A 26,835-nucleotide genomic window follows, 5' to 3' on the forward strand; every position below is an offset into this window, starting at 1 on the left:
TTAACAATCACTAAGGCTAATCAGTTTCTTTCATGACTTTGCATCAGTGAAGAATTTTAAAATGGTTTAAAATAACTTTCAATTTTAAATTCTGACTTCTTTCTTGAAAGATTAACCACTACAGAAGGAAGTGCATAGACTGGCCAATAACACACAAACATTCACAGCAAATTACATTTTCTTCACTAACCAAAGGACTTAACTGAAAAATTACTTTGCACAGTTTTATAGGCCAGACTGTAGAAGACCCATCCATCCATTTTCCAACCCGCTGAATCCGAACACAGGGTCACGGGGGTCTGCTGGAGCCAATCCCAGCCAACACAGGGCACAAGGCAGGAACCAATCCCGGGCAAGGTGCCAACCCACCGCAGGACACACACAAACACACACCCACACACCAAGCACACACTAGGGCCAATTTAGAATTGCCAATCCACCTAACCTTCATGACCTGAGTGCCCGGAGGAAACCCACGCAGACACGGGGAGAACATGCAAACTCCACACAGGGAGGACCCAGGAAGCAAACCCAGGTCCCCAGGTCTCTCAACTGCGAGGCAGCAGCGCTACCCGCTGCGCCACCATGCCGCCCCTGTTGAAGACCATCAAACGGTAACTGAACTGTTTAAAGCAGAGACAGAGCTATCAAAACATGATTATATATAATCTTCTACTTATGTGAGAACAAGTACACAATTACTTTAAACTAAACTAATATGCTAAAATAAATTTTAAAAACATAGAAACAAGCAAAGCAGAGTTTAACGACTGATTAACCAGTCAAAGTCTAAGTGTCATCTGCAGGAAGCGGTGTCCTCACAATTCCTCACAAAGTCTGATTATGCCGAAAATCATACATTTTTGTTCACTGGATGATCACAGAGGATCAAAACACAGAACTTTATAGATCATAAGAGGACATAAAATTGGGACAGTTTTTTTTTTTAGAAGTTCACATTGTCCAACTGAAAACAATTGCCTTTTATTGGATTGGAACAGAGTTCTGGTTTCATACTTTGGTTCTCTTTAAAAAATAATTTCTGTAAGTACTGAAAAGGAATTACAGAGAATAACTTGTTTAAAATTTGTGGATTCATTGAAGTCTGTGGTCACCTTACGAAAATTATAAGGAAAAAAAAAGAAAATCACTACCATTAATAGTTTTAGGCATTCTATACAGATTTGAGAGGACTATATCCAAATCTGGCAACAGAATTGCTAAATCACACCCAGTTTTTCAGAGTTGAAGGTTTAAAATAAAAAAAAAAAAAATATTAAATTAACTATTTAGAAATTACACATATTACTTACTTGAAGGTGTTTCATGGTGGAATGACCAACAGACGTTGGCTAACATAAATTAGCTCCACTTTCTTTTATATTCTATCTACCCTTCACAAAAAATTGTAAAACCAAGAACTTTTGTTGTCTCAGTAAAAGAAGGCTTTGTATCCAACTGTTATCTGGTCAAGGCAATGAATGCTTCCACCTGACCATGCATATTTCTGTAAAAACTATTTAAACAACAACTTTTGCTTTTTTGGGCAATGAAAATGTATCTTTCTAACATTCTAAATATAAATTTATTGCTACTTTGAAGACATAAGAAGAGAGAAAAAATATTGATTAAGAGGAAAAATTTGCGTAAAATATTTGATTTGAGTCATTTCCATCTCAACTAACATTAAGAATGGGGAAGACTGACATTTCGGCAGCTCAAAATATAATATTCTTAACATGAAATATTCATTTGTCTTATGGCATAAGTAACTTACTTAAAAAAAAAAAATCAACTTTTTAAATGGTGTTTTTCATTAAATCCACCATCTTGTGGAAGTTGTTTGCGGTAGAGAAATTTCAATTTCAGAAATGGATTCAGCACACCTAAATCTTTGCCGCAAATACCCGTGGTATCTTCTAAGGCTTCTGTCTTAATAGAAATTCTATTCTGCAATAAAAATCTAGTGCCTCAAGTTTGTTAGAATTTTTAGGGCTGTCAAATATCAGGAATGTCACCTAAGTTACCATACAGTATGTCTTGGTTTTGGACTTCATTTTGTGAGTAATGGCATGCAACCTATAATTAGAGTAACAGCCTTTGCCTTGGGCCTAGTCACTGAAACTTTATGTATTTGATATTGCTCTGTAGTGCTGAAATGGATCTGTTTTATATGCAGATGTTTAATTAGTTTAGTTAACTGTCTTTATGTACCATTCTGATTCTTTTCTTACATTTTAAAACTTGCATTATGAGAATGATTTCGAATTAGCATACAAATGACCAGTAAATGACGTGCTTCATCCCATTTTTTTCAGTATAAGTAGAGGGGAGTGAGGTAGATGGAATGAATAATTTGTTCTCATCTCTGAACTTTTTTGATCTTAATGGTTAAACTTATTCAACCCACAGAACCTTTAAAGCTAACTGTTTGGTATAAAGGCATTTTGATTTCAGTATTAGTTACTTACAGTTGACAATGCAGTCATTTTTATCAATAGCATTGCATGTGTTAACGTTTACAAACTGGTCCACATCAATTTACTTTGCAAATGCTTGGGGGGCTCAATTTAAATAAAACATAGCTGGAAATTAGGGATACAAATGTCACCTTTTAAAAAATACCCTATTTCCAATGTGGAGTATAGAATAACCTATGCAAAGACTCGCAGTGAATTAATCTGGTCTAGGAGGTAGCATGCTTCCATATTCCATGTCTGGCTTAGAACCCATAACTCTGCACATTTAAATTTTATTACTGACATATTGTGTTCCTCTAAGAAATAATTGTGATCTGTCTGCTTCTGTACCATATATTAAAGGAATTCAAGTCCATTTGGAAAGATGGTTACCATAAGAGTCGTACATTTAGAGAAAAAAAACAAACCGATTTTTGTATGTTTGCAACTTTCCCAGCATCACTATGTTATATATGGAGTTCACAGCTCACCTTCTAATATGCTGTTCATTTTAATCATGAGGCGTAAGTCATTTATGGAATATACACTATAATATCTTTCAGTAGAAAACATTTGCACCATATTGAAAAAAATATTATACAAACAATCTCAAAGTCGTTTCTGTTCCCATTTTTATGTAATAAAATAGATACTTAAATCCTGAGTGCTTATAAATGTTTATAATCCTGCATTCTGGAAATATAATGATTTTTATAGACACGAAAAAATACATTGACATATAAAGAAAAGAAAATTACAACTATTCAAAAGATGTCAGAGTTCTCATCAAGCACTCCATTAAAAGTAAAAAAATACATATTTGTATAAGAACCGAGATAATAGTGCAGTTTTAAATGTGCATCTGGATTTCAATGTTGCATTTGGTATTGAATTTATTACTTTTGTGACCCAAATTCAGAATAAAGTCACTGTCCCTGTTGTGTGTTATAAAAGGTAGCTACAGGAGCTTGGCAGCCAGTAATAAAAAGTTTATCAACCTCAAAGATTTGGGGAACAACTCTGCAACCTGGATGATTCCAAAAAATGGCAGTTAAACCAGAAGAGAGGTGAAAGATTGAATTCGTTACTATTAAACCATTTAAAGTGTCTTGTGAACATCAGTAGACAATGCATGTTGAGGCAAAACAGCTGCCTTACAACTCGATGGCTGAAGGAGATCCTTCACTGATATCTTCTCTGCAAACAGGGCAACACTGATCTGTTGGTTTGGCTTGTTTGAGGCATTTTGTAGGAGGACAGGTTTCCACATAACATGTAATCTGGCCATTCTGAAACAAGGAAAATAAATAAACTGATTATTTTTCGAAAATAAATTTATCTGGCTAATCTTTATCAATAAGCAGCTAAAGCGCTACTCATGAGGGAACCGTCTAAGGACATTATCTTCCTTTTGGAAAAATGTTTAAACTATGCCAGGCAGATACTGTTTTTGAAAGCCAATGTTAAAGGTTTCAAACTCTTTCTAATCGTGCCTTTGTGTAGAATGGAGATATGAGAAGATGAAAAAAGTGTGCAATTTAAAAAGCTTTGCAAAGAAATTGTATTTGTTTTCACTCATAACTATGCCTGTAAAATACATTTTGCCCAATGTTTAGGGAAAGAACGACATTAAAAAATACTAACGAAGAATAAATCTTTCCCAAAATATGCCAAATTTCACTTCTTGGGTTAACTGTAAAAGCAAGATCTAGCAGAGAAACATAAAAGTAAGCCTTTGCTGTCCATCAGTTGCCAGTAATTGTCCCTTGAATTAGAGACTGGTTACTGTAAAAAGCCTTCAGTCATTGTGACTCTGTGTGGACTAAGCAGGAGTTTGTTTAAATTTATATATTAAATGTCCATATACTGTTCTGCAGTAGATAGCTCTATATTTTGTGTGCCATTCTGTAATATTTACAATTTTATAAAAAAAAAATTCACTAAACAAAAAGCAACAATAATACTTTTTAATTTGAACAGGGGGGCAATGTTGGACCCAAAGTACTTCAAATATTTGCTTCAGATTGGTCGTTTCTGTTATTTGAGCATTTTGATTACTTAGTTGATTTAACCTAAAGTTGGCCCAAATTCTTGTGATTTTCGTTAATTTAGATTTTTGTTTTCTTCTAATTAATATTGAGGTGCAAATGAAAAAGAGAACCAATGGCTACCCAGACTTTTTCAAATGAAGACAGGACTCTTGACAAATGAATGTGGGGGAAAGACAGATCTTCAAATCAAAAAGCCAATCTCATGTGACTTTAGTTTCCTGTTTAGGATGTGTGCTGATTTTTCTGGAAGTATCTACTTAACAATGTTTTAGCAGAAATGCCTGTGTTTTGCACGTTTTGAGCAGACTACTGGATAATTGGATTATGCAACACAAATAAGGTGATTTTTTTTTCTTTTTCCCGTGGAAGTTTTTCACATCATTTGTGAAAAATTGTATTGTATCCTAAACTTTTTTATCACAATTCTGCATGGAAACATGGGAGGATTTTTTTTTCTTAGCCCTCATTACAAACTACATGGGGTAAAGTAGCATATAATATAATATTTTTGGGGGAGTATTCGTTTAATCCTCTTTACGGTAACAAGTGGTAGAGCGGACAATAAACTCTTGACAGGACACCAGGCTATTGCAGGGCACATTCACTCACAAGGGCCCACTTTGGAGTCCTCAATTAACCTGAAATTCACTTCCACACAAGCAGCATTTGTCAAGTATGTGAACTGTGGAGGTGTGATGTAGCAGTTTTAATTACTGTGTCTCTGCACCACTCCGTACATTAAAAAGTTTTACATTTTTGTTGGAAGTTTTAATAGTCTAATTCTAGTCGAATTTCTAAATACATGTAAACAACTTAATTTCTCAATTCAGTCTCTCTTAGGACATTCTTCAAGGTACTCATTTTCTTAATATAACTAGATTTCTTCTTCAGCTATATGATCTAAGGAAAAACTTTTATGAAATTGTTTTAACAGTATAATTAACTCAAGACAGTTAAATTATGACAATATCACACATTCATAAATATTAACCATTAAATTCTACATAGAAGACATTCTAGCTGGGAAATGAGAAAAGGTTCAGGATCTATGAGGCAGTGGTGATATAAAATAAACCACTGCAACATTTTGATTAGCATGCAACACCAACGTAATAAACAAGATGGCTCTTTAAATGCCTGTCTGCAATCCACCGAACTTGATTATTTATGTTTCACCATATCTTTTGTCCCTCATTCCAACTGAAATAACCTCAAAAGGCATATCTCTTCACTTAAAACAGGCAGAATACACTGGCTGTAGTCCAATTACATTGTAGTTATGTTATTTACTTGTTAAAAATGAGGGTACAACTGTATAAACTGAAGTATGAGGATCACAATGACTAACAAGATGTTTAAATACCATTTCTATTTCTAATATGCTGGACCTAAATTTAAATCCATAACTAATGGGAAGTAGGCCATTGGTGGCTCCTCATATTTTGGGTCACATGCAGGATTGCACTGTTAGGATTATGCAAAAAATTCTCAGTTTTTCTTCAGTTATTTACTTATTATTTTTACCATTATGACAGTTAAATCATTTCTGTATCATTTAGTAAAATTATTTTTTCATGGGTGCCACCATTTTGCAAATTTGTTTATATGTGTGCTACTATTTTGTGTTTCATGAACTCCAGAATTTTGTGTGAATGATGCACATCCCATGTGATCCCTGACATCATGGCAGCCATGTTATATAAGATGGCCTCAACAAGTGTACAAAGTTTGTTGCAAAATAAATAAAAAGGACTTAACAAAAAAAAGCTTTGTTTTTGAGATATCTTATTAGGAAAATACAGATTATGACTCATCTTTAGTGTTTCATTTTGAAAAGTTCCCTTAATCGGATCATCAGTCTTTTGTCTTATTAAAGTTTAACCATGGCTGTGTCTTGTTGGCATTTGTGCCTCTATAATCTTAGACTTAATATGGACATACGGTAATATGAAAAAATTCCGATGGTCACAACACGTTACCTCTGTTATCTGTATCTGAGGTACCTCACTAAGACATCTTGAGTTCTCCTTAAGTCTGAGTACAGAATAACTAGAATTATTTTCCCTAATGCTACAGTTTTCTTCACACATGCTCAAAATTGGAATGGCAAAGTTTTTTAAGGGCCAGGAAACAGTGTATGTTAAAATTCAAAAACTTACAAAATACAGAAGAAACAAAACATTGTTACCTTACAGAGGCAGTGACTACATAATTCTCTTTTCCATTGTTCACCTTCCTCCTTGTTTACTCCATTTTCATCAAAACAGCCCTTTTTCAACACCATGGACTCAAGCTGATTTATCTATTTAGACATTTAACAATAGTGTCAGAATACAAGGTATATACCAATCCAACCTTTCCCAAATCAGCAGTGGGACTTTCTTTTTTATACATTACTTTATACATAATAATAATTTTTTGGCTGGAACTAATGGAATTAACATATAAAGAGATACTTTGTTCTTGTATCTCAAAAGATCAGGATATGAGGAAAATTAATTATTTTTTAAGCAAATCAAGTTTTTGCCCATAGTTGCAGAAACTTTGAAAACAAAAGTACAGTATCTGGAGAAGATGTTAGTAAAACCTAATTATTAGTTCAGCAAATGACCTTGACAGACTATATGGTCTCCTCTTGTTTGTTAGACCAGTGTCTAATGTTTGGAAGATGAGTCTTTTTGCAAACCCCTTCCACCAAACTAGTTTGTGATTGCTTTTCTACTGAACTATGAAGCCCAAATTGGTTAACTACCCAAGTTAGTGCTGGGTAATTTTAACTCATTTGTAATTAGTATTTCTCATTTACTGACAATACGGTGTGCCATTTTATCATAAATATATCCCTATTTAGTTATCAAAATAAGACTATTAAAGACGTCATTATTTCTTCTTTATTTATTGTTTACACATTTACTGCATTTCCTGCAATCGGTATAGCTGCTCATATTCAGATTCTCCTTCATCATTTTCAGTGTACTATGATAATGTTAATGCTAATGAATTGAATCCCTACAACTCGATTTTTCTTTACTTAAAATACTGATTTCTGTGACACCTTCGTAACTCCAGGACTGCTGACTTTAGCCCCTTCTTCATACTGGAGAAAGTATATTTTTAATTGATTCTTTAAGTTTCCTTCTTCAAAGGGTTAGGAAGCCATGTGTAACTCCAAGTGACTACCCTTCTGTCATGTAAGCAACACTCTACAATTTCCCTATGGGGCTTACTTGCCAACTTCCAGAGACCTGGAGAACTAATACTGGCTTCTTACAAGTCTGCTAGAACCTTTCTGTTCTTCTCCTGTTCCAGAAGTTTCTCTTTGGGGGAAGCCTCCACATAAACAGGACTTACTGTCGCCCGGTGGTAACTATTAGAGTTGCTCTTCACCAGCCAATGTGGGATCCTCATTTGTTTTTTTTATAAGTTCCTTCCCTGTCCTCTCACACACCAATGTCCTTTTTAAACTCTCTAACAGATGTCTATTATTATATTTACTCTTTTATGTATGTCTGTTTCTCTTAAAAATATTCATATATATATATATATATATATATATATATATATATATATATATATATATATATTACTGTAATTAATTAATTTTTTCTTTAACTTTTACCTACTCAATCCACTTCTGAGTTGCAATGTATTGCTACAGTTTTGTCTTTACTGTAGAAGGTTTTTGAATTTAAAATTAAACTTAATTTTTCAATTAAATAGCCATAGATGAAAAATGAATATCAACAACATGTTATTGTCTTCATAAAAATCACACACTGCATGTCACTCAGACATACAGAATGTGATTTTTAAATTTAATCTCAGCAGTTGAACTTACCTTTTTCCTTAAGGATGAAATAGTCTTTTCAACTTCACTTACAAAGCTATAGAAATTTCCAGCTGAATCAAACTGGTTTTCTGTGACATAATTAGTAAGATTGTTCCTTATTTTCACATTCTTTTTTAACCTAGGGAAAATGTAAATAACTTTTAATATGAAGACAACTAGTCTGATGAAAAAAAATTATTATGTTGTGTTGAAAATTACTCAACTCTAGCAATTTATTAATAAAATACTTACATTTTAGTGTTTTCTATATCCATTTTTTCTCTCTCTTGTTGTACTGTGTAAAAACTGAAATCTACTGAGCGTTTACTGTGGAAGTGCTGGGAAAGTGCATTGAATTGTCCCCGAGTCTTGCAGTCTGGTGATAAAAACATTAACAGGATATAACACAAAAATCAGCAAATGTTAAAAAGTTTAGTGGCTCACACACACGCACACACACATGAACACGCAAGGGAAATCCTAATGAGATGGGAATATCTGTCCATTCTGATGTTTAGCAATATAAATATGGTAACATTGCCTTTCTAGGTTATATTTTTCCTTACTGTACAATTTCTAAAGAATAAATGGGTAGACTGGCAACTAAATATCTCATGAATTCAGTACATTTGCTCAATAATCATGCTTCTAACATTAATTAAGAGATTCTCCATTTACTTCAATTAACTTTCTCTCAGCCAGCTTCTCAGTTCATCTTTAATTGACTGTTATTGCTAGAATTCTAAGAAATATTCCAGTACCATAAATATGCAGGCTGACAAAAAATGTATAATAGTACAGGAAATGACCTCTGCCAGGCAACTTTAATAAAAAGGTACTGCAAGTCTTGCAGAGACATATTGTAAGGATATGCTAGTGCTCTAGGTTAGTGGCCTGATATATTGTTTTTCAAAAAAGGTCCTCAGTTTCCTTTTGAAACTTTTGTAAACTGTGAAATTACAATTAACAAAGTAGAACCAATTATAACTCTGCAACTTTTAGGTAACCAAATAGTTTTTTAAACTATGTCTGCAATGTTTTTGACCTTTTCTAAATTAAGTATTATCATTATAGTTTTTTTACGCATTTGTAAGACTGCTTAATAAATTTGTATATTATATTACTAGCAACATTTTGTGTTTTATTTATTGGATGATCAGTGCTGTCATTTTTAGATGCATATGCATGGTCACAACCCCACATATGCTATCACTATGCTTGCTTCAGTTCATGTGACATGGAAGTCATGTGGCTTGTTGTGTCACCAGGACATCCCTATTTAAGATGGTGGTCTACCATAATCAACATATAGATATCCAGAGATATTTAAAAAATAAAATATTTTGTGTTGTTCTGGGGAAACAAAACTACTTAACATGAGGACCATTTCACTGCAGTGTGTTTATTTAGATTTTTTTGCTTTGCATCCTTTAACCACCATACCTTAACCTATAATCTATGGGGGAGGAGTGAAAGCTTTAGATTCATGAAAAATTTTGATCTCCGGTTTTTCACAGATCTAGACATTTTAGGCTCTCCTGATGCAGAAAACATCAACATCCTGATGATGGGTGTGTGTGTGTCTGTGTGTCACAGTTTCTTGAGGATGGTCTAGAGCAGGGGTGCCCAACTCCAGTCCTGGAGGGCCACAGTGGCTGCAGGTTTTCATTCTAACCCTTTTCTTAATTAGTGATCTGTTTTTGCTGCTAATTAACCTCTTTTGAATTAATTTTAACCCTTTAACCGCCAACTCCCTAAATATTCCCCAAGCCAGGCGAAATCTGAACAATTTTTGTTTTTTTACTTTTTTACATTTTTTTTTACATTTTTTACATTTATTCAAGCAGTATTGACCACTAAATGTTGTGCAAGTTGCCAGTGTATACACGAAATCTATAAATGTAACCTGAATTCTCAGCTAAGCAAAACATCTTGATACCAAACCGTGCCCTTTTCAATGGTAGATACTGTCGAAACTGTAAGCGGCCCTTCCACGACAATAAACTTTCATCAACTGCAACTGACGGTCCTGGCATGTAGGGCAACTGAAATGCTTCAAATAAATGATCAATCAAAGGACGTAGCTTGAACAAGTGGTCGCGGTTTGGATCTTTCTTATCTGGCTCGTTTCTGTTGTCATTCAAATGAAAGAATTTCAGCAGCAAAGAGAATCGGTTACGTGTCATGACACCTGCAAAAATAGGTGTTGCATACATAGGATCTGTAGACCAGTACATCTCAATATCTGGTTTTCTGATTATTCCCATCAACATCAAAATCCCAATGAATTTTTTCATTTCGTTTTCATCAGTGTCAAACCAAGCACGAACACGGGAATGTGGAGGTAAATTGGGATTTTTCTCAATAAACTGTGCTGCATACAGATTTGTCTGATGAACAAAATGTCTAATCAAATCAGGTGACACAAACAGCTCATAAAACTGCTCAGCAGTGTAATTGTTTACATCAACAATAAAGCCACACGTTCCCTCAAACGAATGCAGAAAAGGTAGTTCACCACGGGCAGCAGCCCAGCTGAGATGCTGGGGATACACCCACTCAGCGCCGTCATCCGATGCGTCTTCATTCACAGCATCATGCAGCGCACGTTGCTGCTCATCACTGTCACTAAAATCTTCTTCAGAACTGCTACAATCATGATCAGAACTGTCCAAAATCGCCTGCAAAGCCTCACTTGAAGTCAGTTTACGTTTCGCCATATTCACAGCTGTTACATGCGAATCACGTCACATGACCGGCCAAAACAACCACAGACTTGTCGAAATACAACGTAGTAATAATACCCACGCCAAACCGTCAGTTATACTACTTGCCAGGCATTCATATAACCACAGGCAAATGTGCCGGATAATTCCGGCAGTATGGCGTTAGCATTAAAACAGCGGTGCCGGATATATCCGGCAGAGGGCGGTGAAGGGGTTAATTGACTTGGTTTTTAAGAAATGTTTCACTGAATTTCTTCATCGTTCCTCTGAATTGCTTCATTTCTTTCCTTAAATGGCACCCAAACAGAAATGAAATGTGAAGTGAGTGAGCCAACAGAAGACCAACTTAGTCAGGGCCTCAAACTCCAACCAATTTCACTCCAACTAGATGCTTAATTAAGCCCTTAATTAATTAAGTCTTGTTGTTAATTAAAACAATTCTTTACTTCCATGGCTTGTTGCTGCTCTCATTGTGCAAAAGCCGACATTTCCAAAATTGTGGATTTTCTCTTTTCTAAGAGCAGATCAGCATTCCTGAGACCTTCACCTTTGTTTATTTTCAGATATTGTATGATGGACACAGTTTGCTGGTCTTTTTCTGGCTCATTTTGTATATCATTATTGTTTGGATGCTAATTAAGAAAAAAGAAAAAAATTGAGGGGTCTTCAACAGCAAGTCAAATAAAATTAATTCAAAAGAAGTTAATTAGCAGCAGAAACAGGTCACTAATTAAGAAAAGGGTTACAATGAAAACGTGCAGCCACTGTGGCCCTCCAGTACTGGAGTTGGGCACCCATGGTCTAGAGCTAAAACGGCTGGATGGACAAATACCAAAATTCGGAACTTAAGATGATTATGTGCCGATTAGTGTTTGAGACAAATCGTGCAGGAGAAAGAGGCACTCTAGAGCACGGGTGTCGAACTCTGGTCCTGGAGGACCGCAGTGGCTGCAGGTTTTCATTCTAACCATCTTCTTAATTTGTGACCAGTTTTTGCTGCTAATTACCTTCTTTTGCCTTAATTTTAATTACCTTGACTCAGGCCCCTTAGTTGTTTCCTTTTTCTTAATTAGCAGCCAAACAATAACGAGACACAAAACAAGAATCCATATGACCAGCTCACCTGTGCCCATCACAAAATATGTGAAAATAAAGAAAGGTGGAGGTCTCAGTAAGGATGATCTCTCAGCTCACCAAAACATTGTGAGGGTGGTCTTAGAAAAAACAGAAAAATCAACAGTTCTGCAAATGTCTGCTGTGGCAGAATGAGAGCACCAACAAGCCATGGAATTAAGTAACGGGTTTAATTACCAGCAAGAATCTGCTTCTCCTTGTGAAACTGGTTAGAGTCTGAAGCCCCGATTTAGCTGGCCATCTTATTTTATGCCTCATTTCTGTTTGGTTGCCATTTAATGAAGAAAAGAATCAATTCAGAGGAATGTATCCTTATGAACAGGGCTATTAAAATGAAGGGAACAGAAGTTAATTAGCAGTGAAAACTGGTCACTGATAAGGAAAAGGGTTAGAATGAAAACCTGCAGCCACTGCAGCCCTCCAGGCCTGGAGTTCGACACCCCTGCTCTAGAGGAACCCTCAAATACTGTAATACTGCAATTAATTATGAATTCTTTTCCTTAATTGCTATCGTAATGACCTATTTCATGATCAGAAAGATCAGCATCAGAGCTAATGTTATAGAACAGTTTGGGTAACTTGGTTCCTAGGGTAGAAAGCCTACTGACACTTACATCCAAATTTTTTTATTTATATATTTTGGCATTGCCGCTCAATTCTGATGGCTTTTCTAACATCTTTCACCTTCTGGTAATTCTTCTCTTTCCTATTTATTCTGTGCAGTTTTGTTCATTTCAAGAGATAAACCTCTTAAAAACATTTAAGTCAGATTTCTTGTTTTGCAAATGTGAGTAGTAAGATGCATAGATGGTCATGAATGCAGAATTAGCTATAGTACATTACGGTGAAATAGGTTTTGATATGAGTGAAAGAGGACTCTCAAGTTACATTACATGTTATACTGAAAGATTAATAAACAAGTAAATTGATTCTGCATCCTTTCTTAAGACATTTTGACATTTCATGTATCAATAGTAAAGGAGCTTTAAAATTACAGTATCACTCAGTGTCAGCTCTCCACATGGTCAGCCAGTACTGATTGAAGGTTAACTTTATGCTATCAAGCACCCTGGTACTAAATAGAGATTGTAGTAAAATGACATGAGTTTCAATTCACTGTTTCAGATTTTACAGTCTGCAAACTCACTGAATATTACTGTATTTACTCACTGTAAATTAATGTTTATAAACTTTTGAATTACATCAAAAAACATTCTTATAAATAAACTAAAATAAACTCCTGGATGAGTGCATATAATATTGGAGAATGCTCGCAAGGTAGTATAAAGTTAATAAACAGTCAACAGAGAATTACAGTCCTTGGTAAAGTTTGAAAAGTTCAGTAGGTCATTTAGCACCAGGCCTGAATAGCAAAGAGCAACATGCAAACAGAACAACAGAGTGAAGGCAGTGACTAGAAAGCTAAAACAGTCCCAAAGGGACATGTGAAGAAGGGACTCTTAATGAGGACCATGAAGGTCAAAATACTGACAAGAGGATGGGCCTTTGAATACAAAGTTATAATACAAGGTGACTGAAAAGGAACTGAACACTTTCAAAAATGTATTACTCAGTAATTAAGTATTACAGTATATGAACATGTCATCTAAGCCAATTTGTAAAGGAGCTCTCACGGATTTTCTTACAAATGGCAAATTTGAGGCCCTTGTATCACGTGACACACATCAATTCTGTGGTCTAATTTATTCCCACACTCTTTGTAGAATATCATCATCATTGATAGTTGAGATGTCAGCCACAATGTGCTCATTCATTTCCCCAAGTGCAAAAATTTGGAATTAAATCAAAGGTGACCTTGTAGTTTCTTGCATGGTTTCTAGCAGTTGTGTCAGGTTTTGTATTCAGAATGGTAGCAAGGGTTGATTATTACATTTTGGAGGTGGTTACAAAATTGCACTTTGATTTAAAGTGTGTTTTTTTTTTTTTTTTGTTATTTATTTTCATATTTTGTTTCCAGTATGGAGACGTTCTTCAGAATGGTTTTGTTTATGGTTGCTGGGCATTGCTATTGGCCAAATCAAAGGTCACTGGGTATAAGGTTCATTGCCAGGGGTCACTTCCTCGTCTGAGTTTGTATATAATAAAGACAAAATAATTCCTAAGTTTGTTTGCATTCTTCTTAAGATCTCGTTTCTTTTATTTATTTTAATTCTGTTTCTGTTCTCTCAACTATGACTTTGGTTCACATTTAAGCTTTATCGCTAGGTTCCTTTGATCCTGCAATACTGTGGCTTCATTATTTTGACTTCACATTTATCTCACAGTCTTCCTTGCTACAAGGTACAAAAATAATGTTCATATGATACAAAATACTAAGTAATCATTTTTTTTAAAGTGTCAGATTCATTTTGAATTACGTTGTGAGTGATCCTGTATTGTGTGTGCCTGGTTAGAGGAGCACAGCAGGTCGGCAATCTGAGGCAGAAAAAGAGCTTACTTAAGCAGAACATTGCGAGACAAGACAATGAAGATATTGAGGAGCAGAGTACCAGGTGTAAGGAGCACTGCCAGGAGATAGTTCCAATAGTGTACATACAGTAAAATACCAACTTGTTTGACAAATAAAAACATTTATGAATTGATAATGAAGCCGAGAATTTTGATTTAGGCTTGAAACCGCTTTTGCAAAATGATGTACTGTATAGATTTGGTGTTTCTTGGAAAGAAGGCAGTAAGGATTAAGATATACATCATTAGGCAAGTTACAGTACAAAACACTTCATAAAGGCTTCAAACCCACTGCATTTATGACCAACTAGCCGGCCAAATTGTAATAGTCATTTTGAATTGAAGTGAAAAATTGTTTTCTGGGTTATTATGTTAATATTTTGCTTTTATGAAAGAGAAGTATGTCTGTAAAGAGGTAACAGTATACTGATATAATGAGGCACCAAAAAGCATATTTTTATGAATAGTTTTTAATATTAGGATAGAAATACAGTTATAGATGTTCAGAGTTTAAAAACAATAAGGCTGCCAACAAACTTTTTCTCATCTACTACATATGTGCCACTGAATTAGTTAAACTCCATGACACTCAGTAAACCAATAAAGGCACAGTAACACCTTATGCATATGTAAAGAAAAGCGGTATATATGGAGTTTGAAGACAGATCAACAGATAAAAGGTAGGAGGTAGCTCTGGGCAGGACAGCAGAGGTGCAGAGATACTCAAATTGAGAAATTCACCAAGAAACATCGGGCTACTATATACTGTAGATATATAGGAAAACAGAGTCTCTGGAAGTTGTCTACATAAACACATGAACAAACCGCTCATTTAATGTGAGTGTCTGTCTCGGTTTTATAGACTCTAATCCAAGCCAGTTTTAAAATGTTAAACAAAATTTTAAAATGAGCAAATGCACCAGATTTCCTTCTTTTTCTACATATAGCATAGGTCTACAGAGATCTTTAGAGATTCTAATTGTAGATTTTTTTCTGATAATAGTAGACAAATCAGGGGAAGAACTCATTTTAAAATGACATGATAAGATATGTTCTTTAATATTCATATGCCCTACTTGATAAATAATTACAAAATTAAATCAACTGAAAAAACAGCACTCACCTAATCTACCCTGAATTCAGGCATTCAGTTGATTTTTCATATTAATGATTATGATCAGTAAAAACTAGAGGTATCACTCCTTTAAAGCCAGTTTTAGTGTCAATAATTCAGATTCCCCATATCACAGATTTGTTCGACCAAAGTTGATTTAGAGATAACGACATATTGGATCAAATGTTCCTGTATCTAGGAAACACAAATTTAGACTCTTACCCCTACACTGGACGAACCTCCTCTAAAGCAAAATGTTGTCAAAAATGAGGGTGGCAAAGAAACATTTTTTCAGTTCATAGGAAACTTTTTGAACATTAACCATGATACTAGAATTTATAATCTAATTTGATAGTACAGAATAAAATAAGAGTGTCAGGAATTATTGTACCGGCGGCTCCCTACCTAGTGTTCTCTTGATTGCTAATTATGTAGCCATCACTCTTTAAAATATCAAATTGAGGTTTTATTATGTACAAAATATACTAAAGATTAGTGAAATTCATACTTTTCTAATTTGGCAAAACAGCTTATTTTGTCAAAATCATTTGGTTACTTCACAGACATATAAAACATGGCTGTATATACTCAAAGAATAAATCATGGTGTCATCACCAGGAAATTATTGCATTCCTTCTGCAGAATTTGAGATGCTGGTTGTTGGTTGATTCTATGGTGAGGTACAGTATGCCGGTCAGATCCTATTCTCAGAATAACAAATACTTTTTGTTGTCCTAGACAAATGCTCATCATGTTAATTGGATTTCATTTTAACAAAGTGTAAATTTCAGGATAAAAAATGTTTTTTTGACCAAAAATGGCTACCAAAGAAGATAATGCAATGCAAAAAAATACTTAATGCCAGACCTAAACTTTCACCAACTCTCGGGAAACCCGCAACAGGCTGTCTTCTTTCTTGTTATACCAAAAGAAAGTGACAGTCTGTTATGAAATTTCTGGTCTCAGGCAGTCTCGATGAGGCTTGGCGAGTAAAGGTGAGACATCATACAGATAACCGGGTCAGTGCTCCACCGAATGTCCATGTGGGTAGTTGTGTCATCTGTACTGATACTGTACTGTTCGAGCTTCATAGCGCTTCTCAAAGTTTTCTTTGTGATGAACAAAAAAATAAAAAAGTGAGAAATGGCATCAGTTTACTCTGAAAGAAAAATTAACAATCCTGGAAAAAGTTGATTCAGGAATAAAGAAAAATGACGTGGCAAAAGCATTCAGAATTGGGCCTTCAATGCTGTCAGCTATTTTGAAAGATCAAAACAAAAAATACAAAAAAAGACAAAGTTAAAAATTGGGCACTAGGAGCTGATTGAAAAAAAAAATTCAGAAGCGTGTTTGTATTTTGTATATTTCTATAAAAAAAGTTATATGTAATATCTCATTTTGATTCTGTATTTATATTTGTATTTCTATAAAAGCAGTTATATTTAACCTCTCATTTTCATTCTGTATTCATACCTATATTTCTATAAAAAAAAAGTTACACCTAATGTCTCATTATCAAATAAAATAATTTTTGCAGTTTAAGAAGTGCTTTATTTTTATACAAGTATATTGTCAAGTTTGGGTCATAGAGTTATCTGCAAGAGAGACAGAAAAATGAGTCCAGGTTGGGTGTTAAATATTCTAAACATTGTGTGAAAAGCAAGTTACATGGTAAGACGCAGCAGATCAGCTACAGAGCTGTCTTTGCACTGCTGCCATTAGAGACAGCAAATCGCCAGGAACCCCGGTCACAATAGTATATGTATATTTCTCATATGCGTTATAATGAAATTTCCTTTTTAACAAAATATTTTTATGGTCCAATGAATTTTGTTACAACGGGATTCCACCTGTTGTGGCGGACAGCCGGGTACCATGCCCAGCAGGGACGCCCCTGCTGCATCTGTTCTGGGGGAGCAACCATGGGCAGCTCAATACCTCCCCCGGGACGCTTGGTGGCAGCCTCCTTGGTGGACGGTGATCCCCCAACCTGTCGCATGGCTCCATGGGAGATGGAGTCCTCCACAGCCTGGTTGGGGGCTCGGATGGCCGCTAGGGGGAGCTGCATGGAGTCAGCAGCCCGGCTGGACGAATCTTCAGCCCCACCCAGAAGTGCAATTAGGTCCAGGTGGTCAAGCACCTGGAATGTTTCCGGGTGGGCTGTAAAAGGGCCAGCCACCACCACTCAAGGGGCCAGAGTCGGGAGGAGGAGGACTAAGCTTCAGGAGGAATGGTGGTAGAGGAGAAAGGATTGTTGCTGTGTTGGAATTGTGCTTTGGGACTGTGTATTTCCTGTGGGTCATGGGGAAGACGTGCGCCTATGGGTGAAGAAAAATAAAGTCTTTGTGATTTTGTACGTGCCTCTGTGTTGAGTCAGGCACCTATATAGCGCCTCTGTTACACTGTATATACAGTACAGTAAACTATAACAATGAAGTTCACATTAAATGAACTTATAATTGTTTTTCATCTTTTCTTACCACACTATTTGTAGAGTTTATTGGCACAGATGATCATCTGATTGAAAATGTATCATTAATGTAGTTGTTAGTCATAAAGAGCAAAAGGCCACATAAGAATATTTAATCAAAATCAAGCTAGTCGTTTATATAGCTTTGTGCAATTGTACATGAGTTCAGTATTTGCTCTATTTGTAGCAAAAGTTAGGCAATTTAATGTTTATTACTGAAAAAGCTGAAGCTTAACTGTTGCAGCCAATTTTAGTGGTAATTAGGTAACTTCCAAAAGCAACTATTTCTACAAATACAAAATCAGCAGACCATACTGATGGATGCACTCGCCTCGTTCATGACACTTTGACAATGACTGCCTTAGGACGTTTATGAGCCTTGCTAGGCGAATCAGAAGCTCATGTACTTTGTGCAGGTGCATCCACATGCCTGGAATTGAAAGGAATTATAAAACACTTTGGAACACGCAACACAATTAAGAAACACAGACAATTCAAAGTTACAGGCTTTCTAAACAACCTTTTTTAACTCTTTTACCAATAGGGCTAAAATTTGTTCTGCTTAATTACCCTGGTTTTGTGATTTTAACTTGAAATTATGTGTATGCTCCTATAGGTTATGTAATTAAAACATTTACATTTACCTGATGCCTTTATCCAAGTCAACTTACAACATTTATGACACAATTGGTTACATTTCTTTTGGTTTTCCAATTGGAGCACAGGCAGGTCAGGTGACGTACTCAGGGTCACTCAGTGGGGATTTGAACTCACAGCCTCAGAGTTTGAGTCCAGAGCCTTAACCTCTACACCACACTGCCTGATTTAAAATATGTACTGGTATGAACCTTTCTTAGTATTGCATATAATAAAATAGATTTTACAAACTGCTTTCATAACAGTGTAATTTTCCTTATCAAAAGGAGATTATGTTTTGTGTTATCTTTAATGGAAAACACATAAATTATATATTTTTTCCTCTGCAGAAAAATTTAAAAATACATATTTTAAATTCACTTTCGTTAGTTGTGATATATTAAACAATATTTTATTAATCTTCTTAAGTATAATAATCTATTGTATGTGTCATAGTCAAAGTTCATATCTGAATTACTGGCTTATGCAATAATTGAGTTGCTCTTTTTTAGCACTAACAATAATCCGCATTTAAAAGTGTATTTAGTTAAATAATGATTTTTACTAATACATCATTTAATGGTGCTTTAAAATATAGGTTTATAGAAAATCCAAGGCAAGTTTTTAAATGTAAAGCTTCTTTCATTATTGTAGATCAACTGAAGCTAGTAATTATTAAAATCTAAGGTAACAGTAATAAGATTTAATAAGGCTGTACGCTTTCTGGAATTCTCTTATTATTAATGTTCAGGTAAAATAAAGAGAAATTAGAAATTGTAATAGTAAAAAATCAAAAAAAATGTATATATCGACTTGCCTCGCTGCCTGTATCGAAATGTTCTTCTGTAGATTTGTTTATAATGCTGGTTGAGCTTTGAAAATTTTTTGTAATTGCCATAAATACGATTGTGGAGACCTGCAAGGACAGCTCAGAATACATTACATTAGACAGACAAACAGACATGCACATTGAAAACATTAAACAACAAAGTCAACAAAGGTAAGATGTAACAGACACATACAGTAGTATAACACAAAATAGGCAGAAAAATTACAGGTAAGTGTTGACTTATTACTCAAGAATTTATATGGGTCCACCCTTTCCATAGATACAGTACACTTTTAATTGTTACTTTGACACGGCAAGAGTTCATTTAAAATTGACGATTTTGCAGTGTAGCAACAGACTTGAAGATGTAAAAATGTAAAAGTAAGTTATTGTCCTGAATCAAAAGCAAATGATTCATTCACTAGTATCAGTCTAGTTCATGTACATGAATTTATTGTTGTGTAAAACAGAAGTATATGTACTTGATTGAAGTTCTGAAAATTGAACCACTTCTGAATAGAAGTTCACATATGTGAAGAGGAGGAAGAAGGAATAAGATCAGTCAAGGCAACATAAGAACGCCATTGAAAGCGTAACTCATTAACAGTTTCTTAATTGCATTTAATGATTTTGCATGGAAAATTCATATCAGTCATAGAGTAGGCCATGCTGTAATATACTTTATCAATTTTCTTGTGTTCAGATTGAGATTAAACCAGCTCTTAGGTTCAATATCATTGTCTCCTTTCAAATGCAGTGACATTTTTTTTCCATTTTTCCTTTCATTGGGATATTGTTTAATTATACAACCTCTTCAGCATTTATGATCACTGTCTCTCTAGCTTATGTTTTTGAACCATGAAGAAGTATATTTATTTATTCTGACTATATCCAAATCTCAGAAATGACTTGTGATGAAATCAATTGTGGTAGATGGCCAGTACTCCTCTGACTGGGGAAGAGAGTGTGCTCAGGACATTATCTCCCCCAGATCTCTAGGTGGCAGCCCCGCTGGGTTGTTAAGGCACCACAGAGTCCCACAGGGCACGTTGGGAATTAGTGTTTGGTGGGTTAGCCCTGTTGGGTTCCTGGGGTGCTGCCAGTGGATGCGGCAGGTACTCCTGAGCCCTATGCCCCTTACCCAGAAGTGCTTCCGGACCAATCCTATGAAACACCAGAAATACTTCTGGGGATTATACAAAAGGAGCCAGCTGCCACTAATCCATGAGCCAGAGTCGGGACGAAGAGGACAACGCTTACCGGAAGGAATGGAGACACACAGAAGAGAGAGGAAAGAAGACAAAGTGCAGCTGTTCTATTGTACTTGGTGCTTTCATTATTGTACTGTGCTGTGCAGATGGGAAACTTTTGGGAATAGTTTTGCACATCTGAATAAAAGCCTGGGTGTTGAACAAATGTCTGTATCTGCTTGTGTTGGGTTTGGGGAGCTGGAGAGGCACCTGTAGACCACACACTTGAAAGGTTTTCCAATCTACCCCTTCGCTTTCTTTTCTAAGGTCATCTCTGCTTTTTTAACTGCTATAAAAGCTTCTCAGAAAAGAATGCATCCAAAGTGGTGCACCTGCATTGCTAGTCACAGTTTTGCTCTTTTTTTGCCACTGTTCAAATGTCTAGACGTTCTTCTCTAAATTATGAGGTCTGCTCTATGTCAAGTCAAGTGGAGAGTTTCTTTCTATGCAGATTAGGGCTGCACGATTAATCTTTTTTTTCTCATGATAACGATATTTATGACCCACGATCAGTTAATAAATATCGTCGCGATTTTACAGTATAAAGACCAAACTATTTTTTATGGGCTGAGTTTACGGATTGGACTGCGTCACTATATGACGTTACTGCGTCTAGATTGCAAGCGCTTTCTGAAGCAGTAGAAGTCAATAGCAGCAATAACAGTCAGTCAGAATAAACATATGATGGCGGAGCAACGTGCAGAAGTGCGATCGTTAGTTCCTAAAAAGGGGTCATACTCAGTTGTCTGGAACTATTTCGATTTCGTGGAATGTGATGTTAATCAGGTACGAGTCTTGTGCAAACTTTTCTCCTGTTCCGTCCAAACGTCCCAAGGTAACACAACAAACCTCATCAACCACCTTAAAAGCCACCACAAAGTACACTATCAAGAATTTCAACGACTGAAGGCACAAACAGCAACAACAAAAAATTACCAGCCATCCACAACACAGACAACAATATCAGGGACATTGTTCAACGCAATACCATATCTGCCTAGCTCGCAAAGACACCGGGGAATAACAGAGGCGATCACGTACCATATAGCCAAGGATATGTGTCCAATAACCACCGTGAGCAGTGAAGGGTTTAACAAAATGATCGCAACACTTGATAAAAGATATAGCATTCCCTCACGCCACCATTTTTCCAATGTTGCGCTGCCCTCGCTGTATGCGAAATGCCGAAAAGAAATAGAAAGAGAAATTCTCAGGCTCAGCCTTGAATATTTTGCTGCCACGACCGACTTATGGTCAAGCAGAACTGCGGAACCGTATTTGAGCTTGACAGTTCATTTTATTGACAGCGAGTTTGAGATGAAAAGCAAGCTTTTGCAAACTTCGTTTTTCCCACAAGACCATACAGCGGAGTTTATTGCAGTGGGCCTCAAAGAAGCGATGTCCGCTTGGGGCTTGGTGGAAGAAAGACTTGTGTGCATCACAACGGACAACGCAGCTAATATGATTAGGGCAGCATCTGTGAATAACTGGCCGAGGCTACACTGCTTTGGTCACAGACTTCATTTACCAAAGGAATAATCGTCATTATTAATCGTGATAAAAATTTTGAGCAAAATAATCGTGATAATCATTTTTTCTGTTATCGTGCAGCCCTAATGCAGATTGTTCAAATTTGTGGAAATTCATTCAAACGGTATCTTTAAATTATTTATACACAGGACACAGACAGACTAGTAGTTAGAAATGTTCTGTGAATTATAGTTTTAAAATAGCATTTTAAGTCCCTTATAAATAACCATTTTCTACACAATGTAACCATACATGAATTTTCGGAATTAAATGTTACATAAGATGTAAATTTGAGAAAATGTTACTGAGAAAAATAACCAAATATGATGTTTTGAGCTTTCAGTAGTGTTAAAGTTGCATTAAATTATATTGTTTATTTAATAATTAAATGTAAATTTGCTACAGGTAATTATTGTGTGTGTTTGAAGTGGGGTAGTTGTTATTTGTTATAATATCTCTTGAGCTTCTATAAAAAGCTAAATATCCTCCTTGGGGAAAATAAAGTACTATCTCTCAGTCTATCTAATTAAGAAAATGAGGGGAATTTTTGGACTGGATAAAGTCAATAATTTCAAAATTAAACTTGTAAATAAAGTTTAAAGTTTATAAACTGAAACAATAAAAAATATAATAAATAAAAATACTTAACAGACTTTACAAAAGTTCAAAGTAAATTAAGAGGTAATATAGTCAAGATATGTAATGCAAGATTCTCCCTCATTAACCCTTCAGACCCCTGAAACACTTAAAATCCAAACTTAACTGTGTTAAGGTGTTATAAACCAATCAGTGTCCAGTACTAGGTTTGTTAGAAAATATACTCAAAAGTAAATTGAACAGAAGGCAATTATTAGGGTGTTGCTTTTTTGTTTAGCCTGTGTTATTCTCAAAATCCCACGCTGCTACATTAAATTCTCTTAACTAATTACAGCTGCATCTGGTGCCATGGCAAATTGGACCCCAGCATGCAATTTCTTTAATCTGCATGAGTAAATATATATTTTAGATTGTGCTGTTTCACTTAGCCTAACTCTGCTCTGAAATGAAGAAAGATCTCTGCGACTAAATTTTTAATTTACTTAAAGAAACCAAATATAAATAACAACAGAAATATTCCAGGCCAAGAAATTCCATACTGAAAGTTTTAGTGATTTTAAATCTAGCACAAACAATTATTTGGAGAGTATGCTGGTGGCAAAGGATGCTGTATGGTATGTGTAATGAAAAGTGGTTATTTTGCATGGTGCTGGTCTGAAGTACAAGGTGGCATAGGTTTTGTTTGCAGATAGCATATCTGTACAAGTTGTGATTTAACTACGTAAGATACAGTATGCATAACTTAAGTGATAGCATTATTTATAGCTAATTCATAGTTTCAAGGAAGGATTCAATATCCAATGGAACAGAAAAGGATATTTTATATATGTGTGCTCTGTCTTATATGGTACAATTTTATGACAACACATAAAGTTGAGATGAGAACAGACCATTCTGCATAACAAGTTTGTCCATCCTATTCACCTAGATTATCCAAAATGACATCAAGTTGACTTCTGAAGTTTTCTAAAGTCCTACTATCTACTACGGAGCATGGTAAGATATTTTATGTATCTGTGGTTCTTTGAGTGATGAAAAAGTTTCTAACATTTTTGCAGATTCTGTCATTTATTTTAATATAACAACTGCAGTCTACTGTATACATTCCTTTTATAATTTTAAAAACTTCAATCATGTCCACTTTTAATCTCTGTTTGCTTAAACTGAAAAGGTCAGACTCCTTCAGTCTCTCCTTATAGCTCATATGTCCTTGTCCAGGAATCAGCCTGTTCACTCTTTTCTGGAGTTTTTGTAATATGAAGACCAAAACTAAAAACAATACTCTGGATGAGGCCCTACTAGTGTGCTATATTATTTAAGCATAACGTTCCTTGACTTATACTCTTCACAGTGTGGATAGGGATGGGTACACTATGACTCCCAAGTCCTTCTCAAAAATTGAAGTTTCAAGTTTCAAACCTCCCATTGTGTACTCAAATCTAACATTTTTTTCTTCCTACACGTTAATCTCCAGGATCATGGACTATCTGACCAAAAGACTGCAGTTTGCGAGGCTGCAAGACTGTGTGTCAGAAATGGTGGAGCACCTCCCCCATATCCCCTACACAAAGGACTTCCAGTACAAAACCAGCGCTTGCCATCTACAGAAATTTTCAGATGACTCGTCCATCATAAGCTGAATTAATAATGGAGAAGAGTCAGAGTACAGGAAGGCTGTGGATGACTTTTGTCTTGTCGTGCATGGACAACAACCTGCAACTCAACATTAGCAAGACAAAAGTGCTGGTGATGGACTTCGGCATGCCAAAAAAAACCTCTGAGACCCGTCACCACTCAGGGGGAGGACGTGGAAGTGGTGTAAAGCTACAAGTACCCGGGGGTTCACATAAACAACAAACTGGACTGCTCTGACAACACGGTGGCAAAATTGGATGCCATCATGACAAAACAACTCACTCCATCCTCTCCAGGTGGTGCTCCCTTTTAGCCACAGGCTCATTCCATTATGGGGTGCTAAGAAATGTCTGTGGAGGTCTTTTCTGCCTACTGCTATTAGGCAATTCAATGCTTCCACCTGATGTACTTGTTAAGTTTATTTTTGTTTAATTATTTATTCTATTTATTTATTGATTGATTGGCTCTATTATCTGTCATGTAAGTCTATATCCTTGTTTTTTTATGTTTTTGCTGCTGTATGATTCTAAATTCCCTCATGGGATTAATACAATTATCTAATCTAATCTAACAGTTTGCATTTAGTTACAATTAATTTAATCTGCCCAAGCTTGCATGTTATACATGTCCCTCTGTAACAATTTAGCTGATTCTACATTTTCTGCCATTGCACCTAGCTTGGTATCATCTGCAAAACTTAACCATCTTAACTAATTATATTCACATCCAGATCATTTCTGTATATTAAAAAGAGCAGCAGCCAAGGCATTAATTCCTGAAGCACACCACCTTTAATATGACCTAATTCTGAAAATGTTTCTCTCAAGATTCCTATTTGTTTCCTCAATATGTACAAATGAATCGAACAGAATGACAACTAACGGGAGTTTATTACATTTTCTTAAGATTATTAAGACTATAATACTATGAGTACTATTACCTAGACCAGGGGTGTCGAACTCCAGGCCTGGAGGGCCACAGTGGCTACAGGTTTTCATTCTGACCCTTTTCCTAATCAGTGATCAGTTTTCACTGCTAATTAACTCCTTTTCCCTTCATTTCAATAGCCCTGTTTTTAAGGATTCAGTCCTCTTAATTGATTCCTTTCTTCATTAAATGGCAGCCAAACAGAAATGAGACGTGAAATGAGCCAACAGATGACCAGCTAATCTGGGATTTCAAACTCCAGCCAATTTCACTCCAAACAGTCTCTTAATGAGAAGCTGATTCTTGCTGTTAATTAAGCCCGTTATTTAATTCAATGGCTTGTTGCTGCTCTCATTCTGCAACAGCAGATATTTCCAAATCTGTTGATTTTTCTGTTTTTTCTAAGGACACCGTCAAAATGTTTTGGTGACCTGAAAGATCAACCTTACTGAGACCTTCACCTTTCTTTATTTTCAGATATTGTGTGATGGGCACAGGTGAGCTGGTCATATGGTGGCTTGTTTGATGGCTCATTATTGTTTGGCTACTAATTAAGCAAAAAGAGACAATTAAGGGGCATGAGTCAAGTTAATTAAAACTAAAGCAAAAGAAGTTAATTAGCAGTAACAACGGCTCACTAATGAAGAAGTTGGTTAGAATGAAAACCTGCAGCCACTGCAGCCCTCGAGGACCGGAGTTTGATGCCTGTGACCTAGACAAACAACCATATTGAGTCATTCTGCTTCAAAGTTTGAATATGTTCTAAGCAGATTTAGTAGTGCTTTAGTTGTTTAGGTGTGCAATTTTAGGATACATCCACAAGATTAAAGCCTTTTTGGAAAGGTACAATAATATATGTGATTCAACCATCTTCTGTGCTCCTTATGTGTTTTTCTTTGATAGCCAACTTTCTGACCATCCATTGCCTTCTTGATGAGAGTGGAAATGAGTTTAGATACTCTAAAATAGTTTGGTTAACTGACTGGTGAATACTACTGTTCACATCATGCCAGCCTTCAGCATAAATTATTGTTTTTGTTGGAATCATTCAAATTGTTGAAAGCAGTGTGTGTGTTCTTTTAATGAAGAGGATCAAGTTTTATATCTTTATAAAGAGCAATTGATTTTTAAAAAAATTACAAAATTATTGCAAAAGAGAGGTACATGCATTATTTTTTG

General features: G+C 35.6%; 1 protein-coding gene across 2 annotated transcripts in view; it reads right to left on the minus strand.

Annotated features, from left to right (window-relative positions):
- Positions 1 to 1,409: 1,409 nt before the first annotated feature.
- LOC114653869 (peroxidasin homolog) overlaps positions 1,410 to 26,835 on the minus strand; it is a 279,611-nt gene continuing 254,185 nt past the window's right edge. The window contains exons 20-23 of one of the 2 annotated variants that reach the window (XM_051929375.1): positions 8,592 to 8,715; positions 8,349 to 8,478; positions 6,699 to 6,812; positions 1,410 to 3,748 (exon numbers count right to left, since the gene is read on the minus strand). In XM_051929375.1, coding sequence (XP_051785335.1) covers positions 3,614 to 3,748; positions 6,699 to 6,812; positions 8,349 to 8,478; positions 8,592 to 8,715 — 503 coding nt within the window. In that variant the 3' untranslated portion in view covers positions 1,410 to 3,613. Of the gene's footprint in view, positions 3,749 to 6,698; positions 6,813 to 8,348; positions 8,479 to 8,591; positions 8,716 to 26,835 lie in introns of those variants that run through there. The other variant, XM_051929376.1, reaches the window with a different exon arrangement.

Source organism: Erpetoichthys calabaricus, chromosome 6 (genome assembly GCF_900747795.2).
Source record: "Erpetoichthys calabaricus chromosome 6, fErpCal1.3, whole genome shotgun sequence".
In the NCBI taxonomy this organism is placed as follows: Eukaryota; Metazoa; Chordata; class Cladistia; order Polypteriformes; family Polypteridae; genus Erpetoichthys; species Erpetoichthys calabaricus.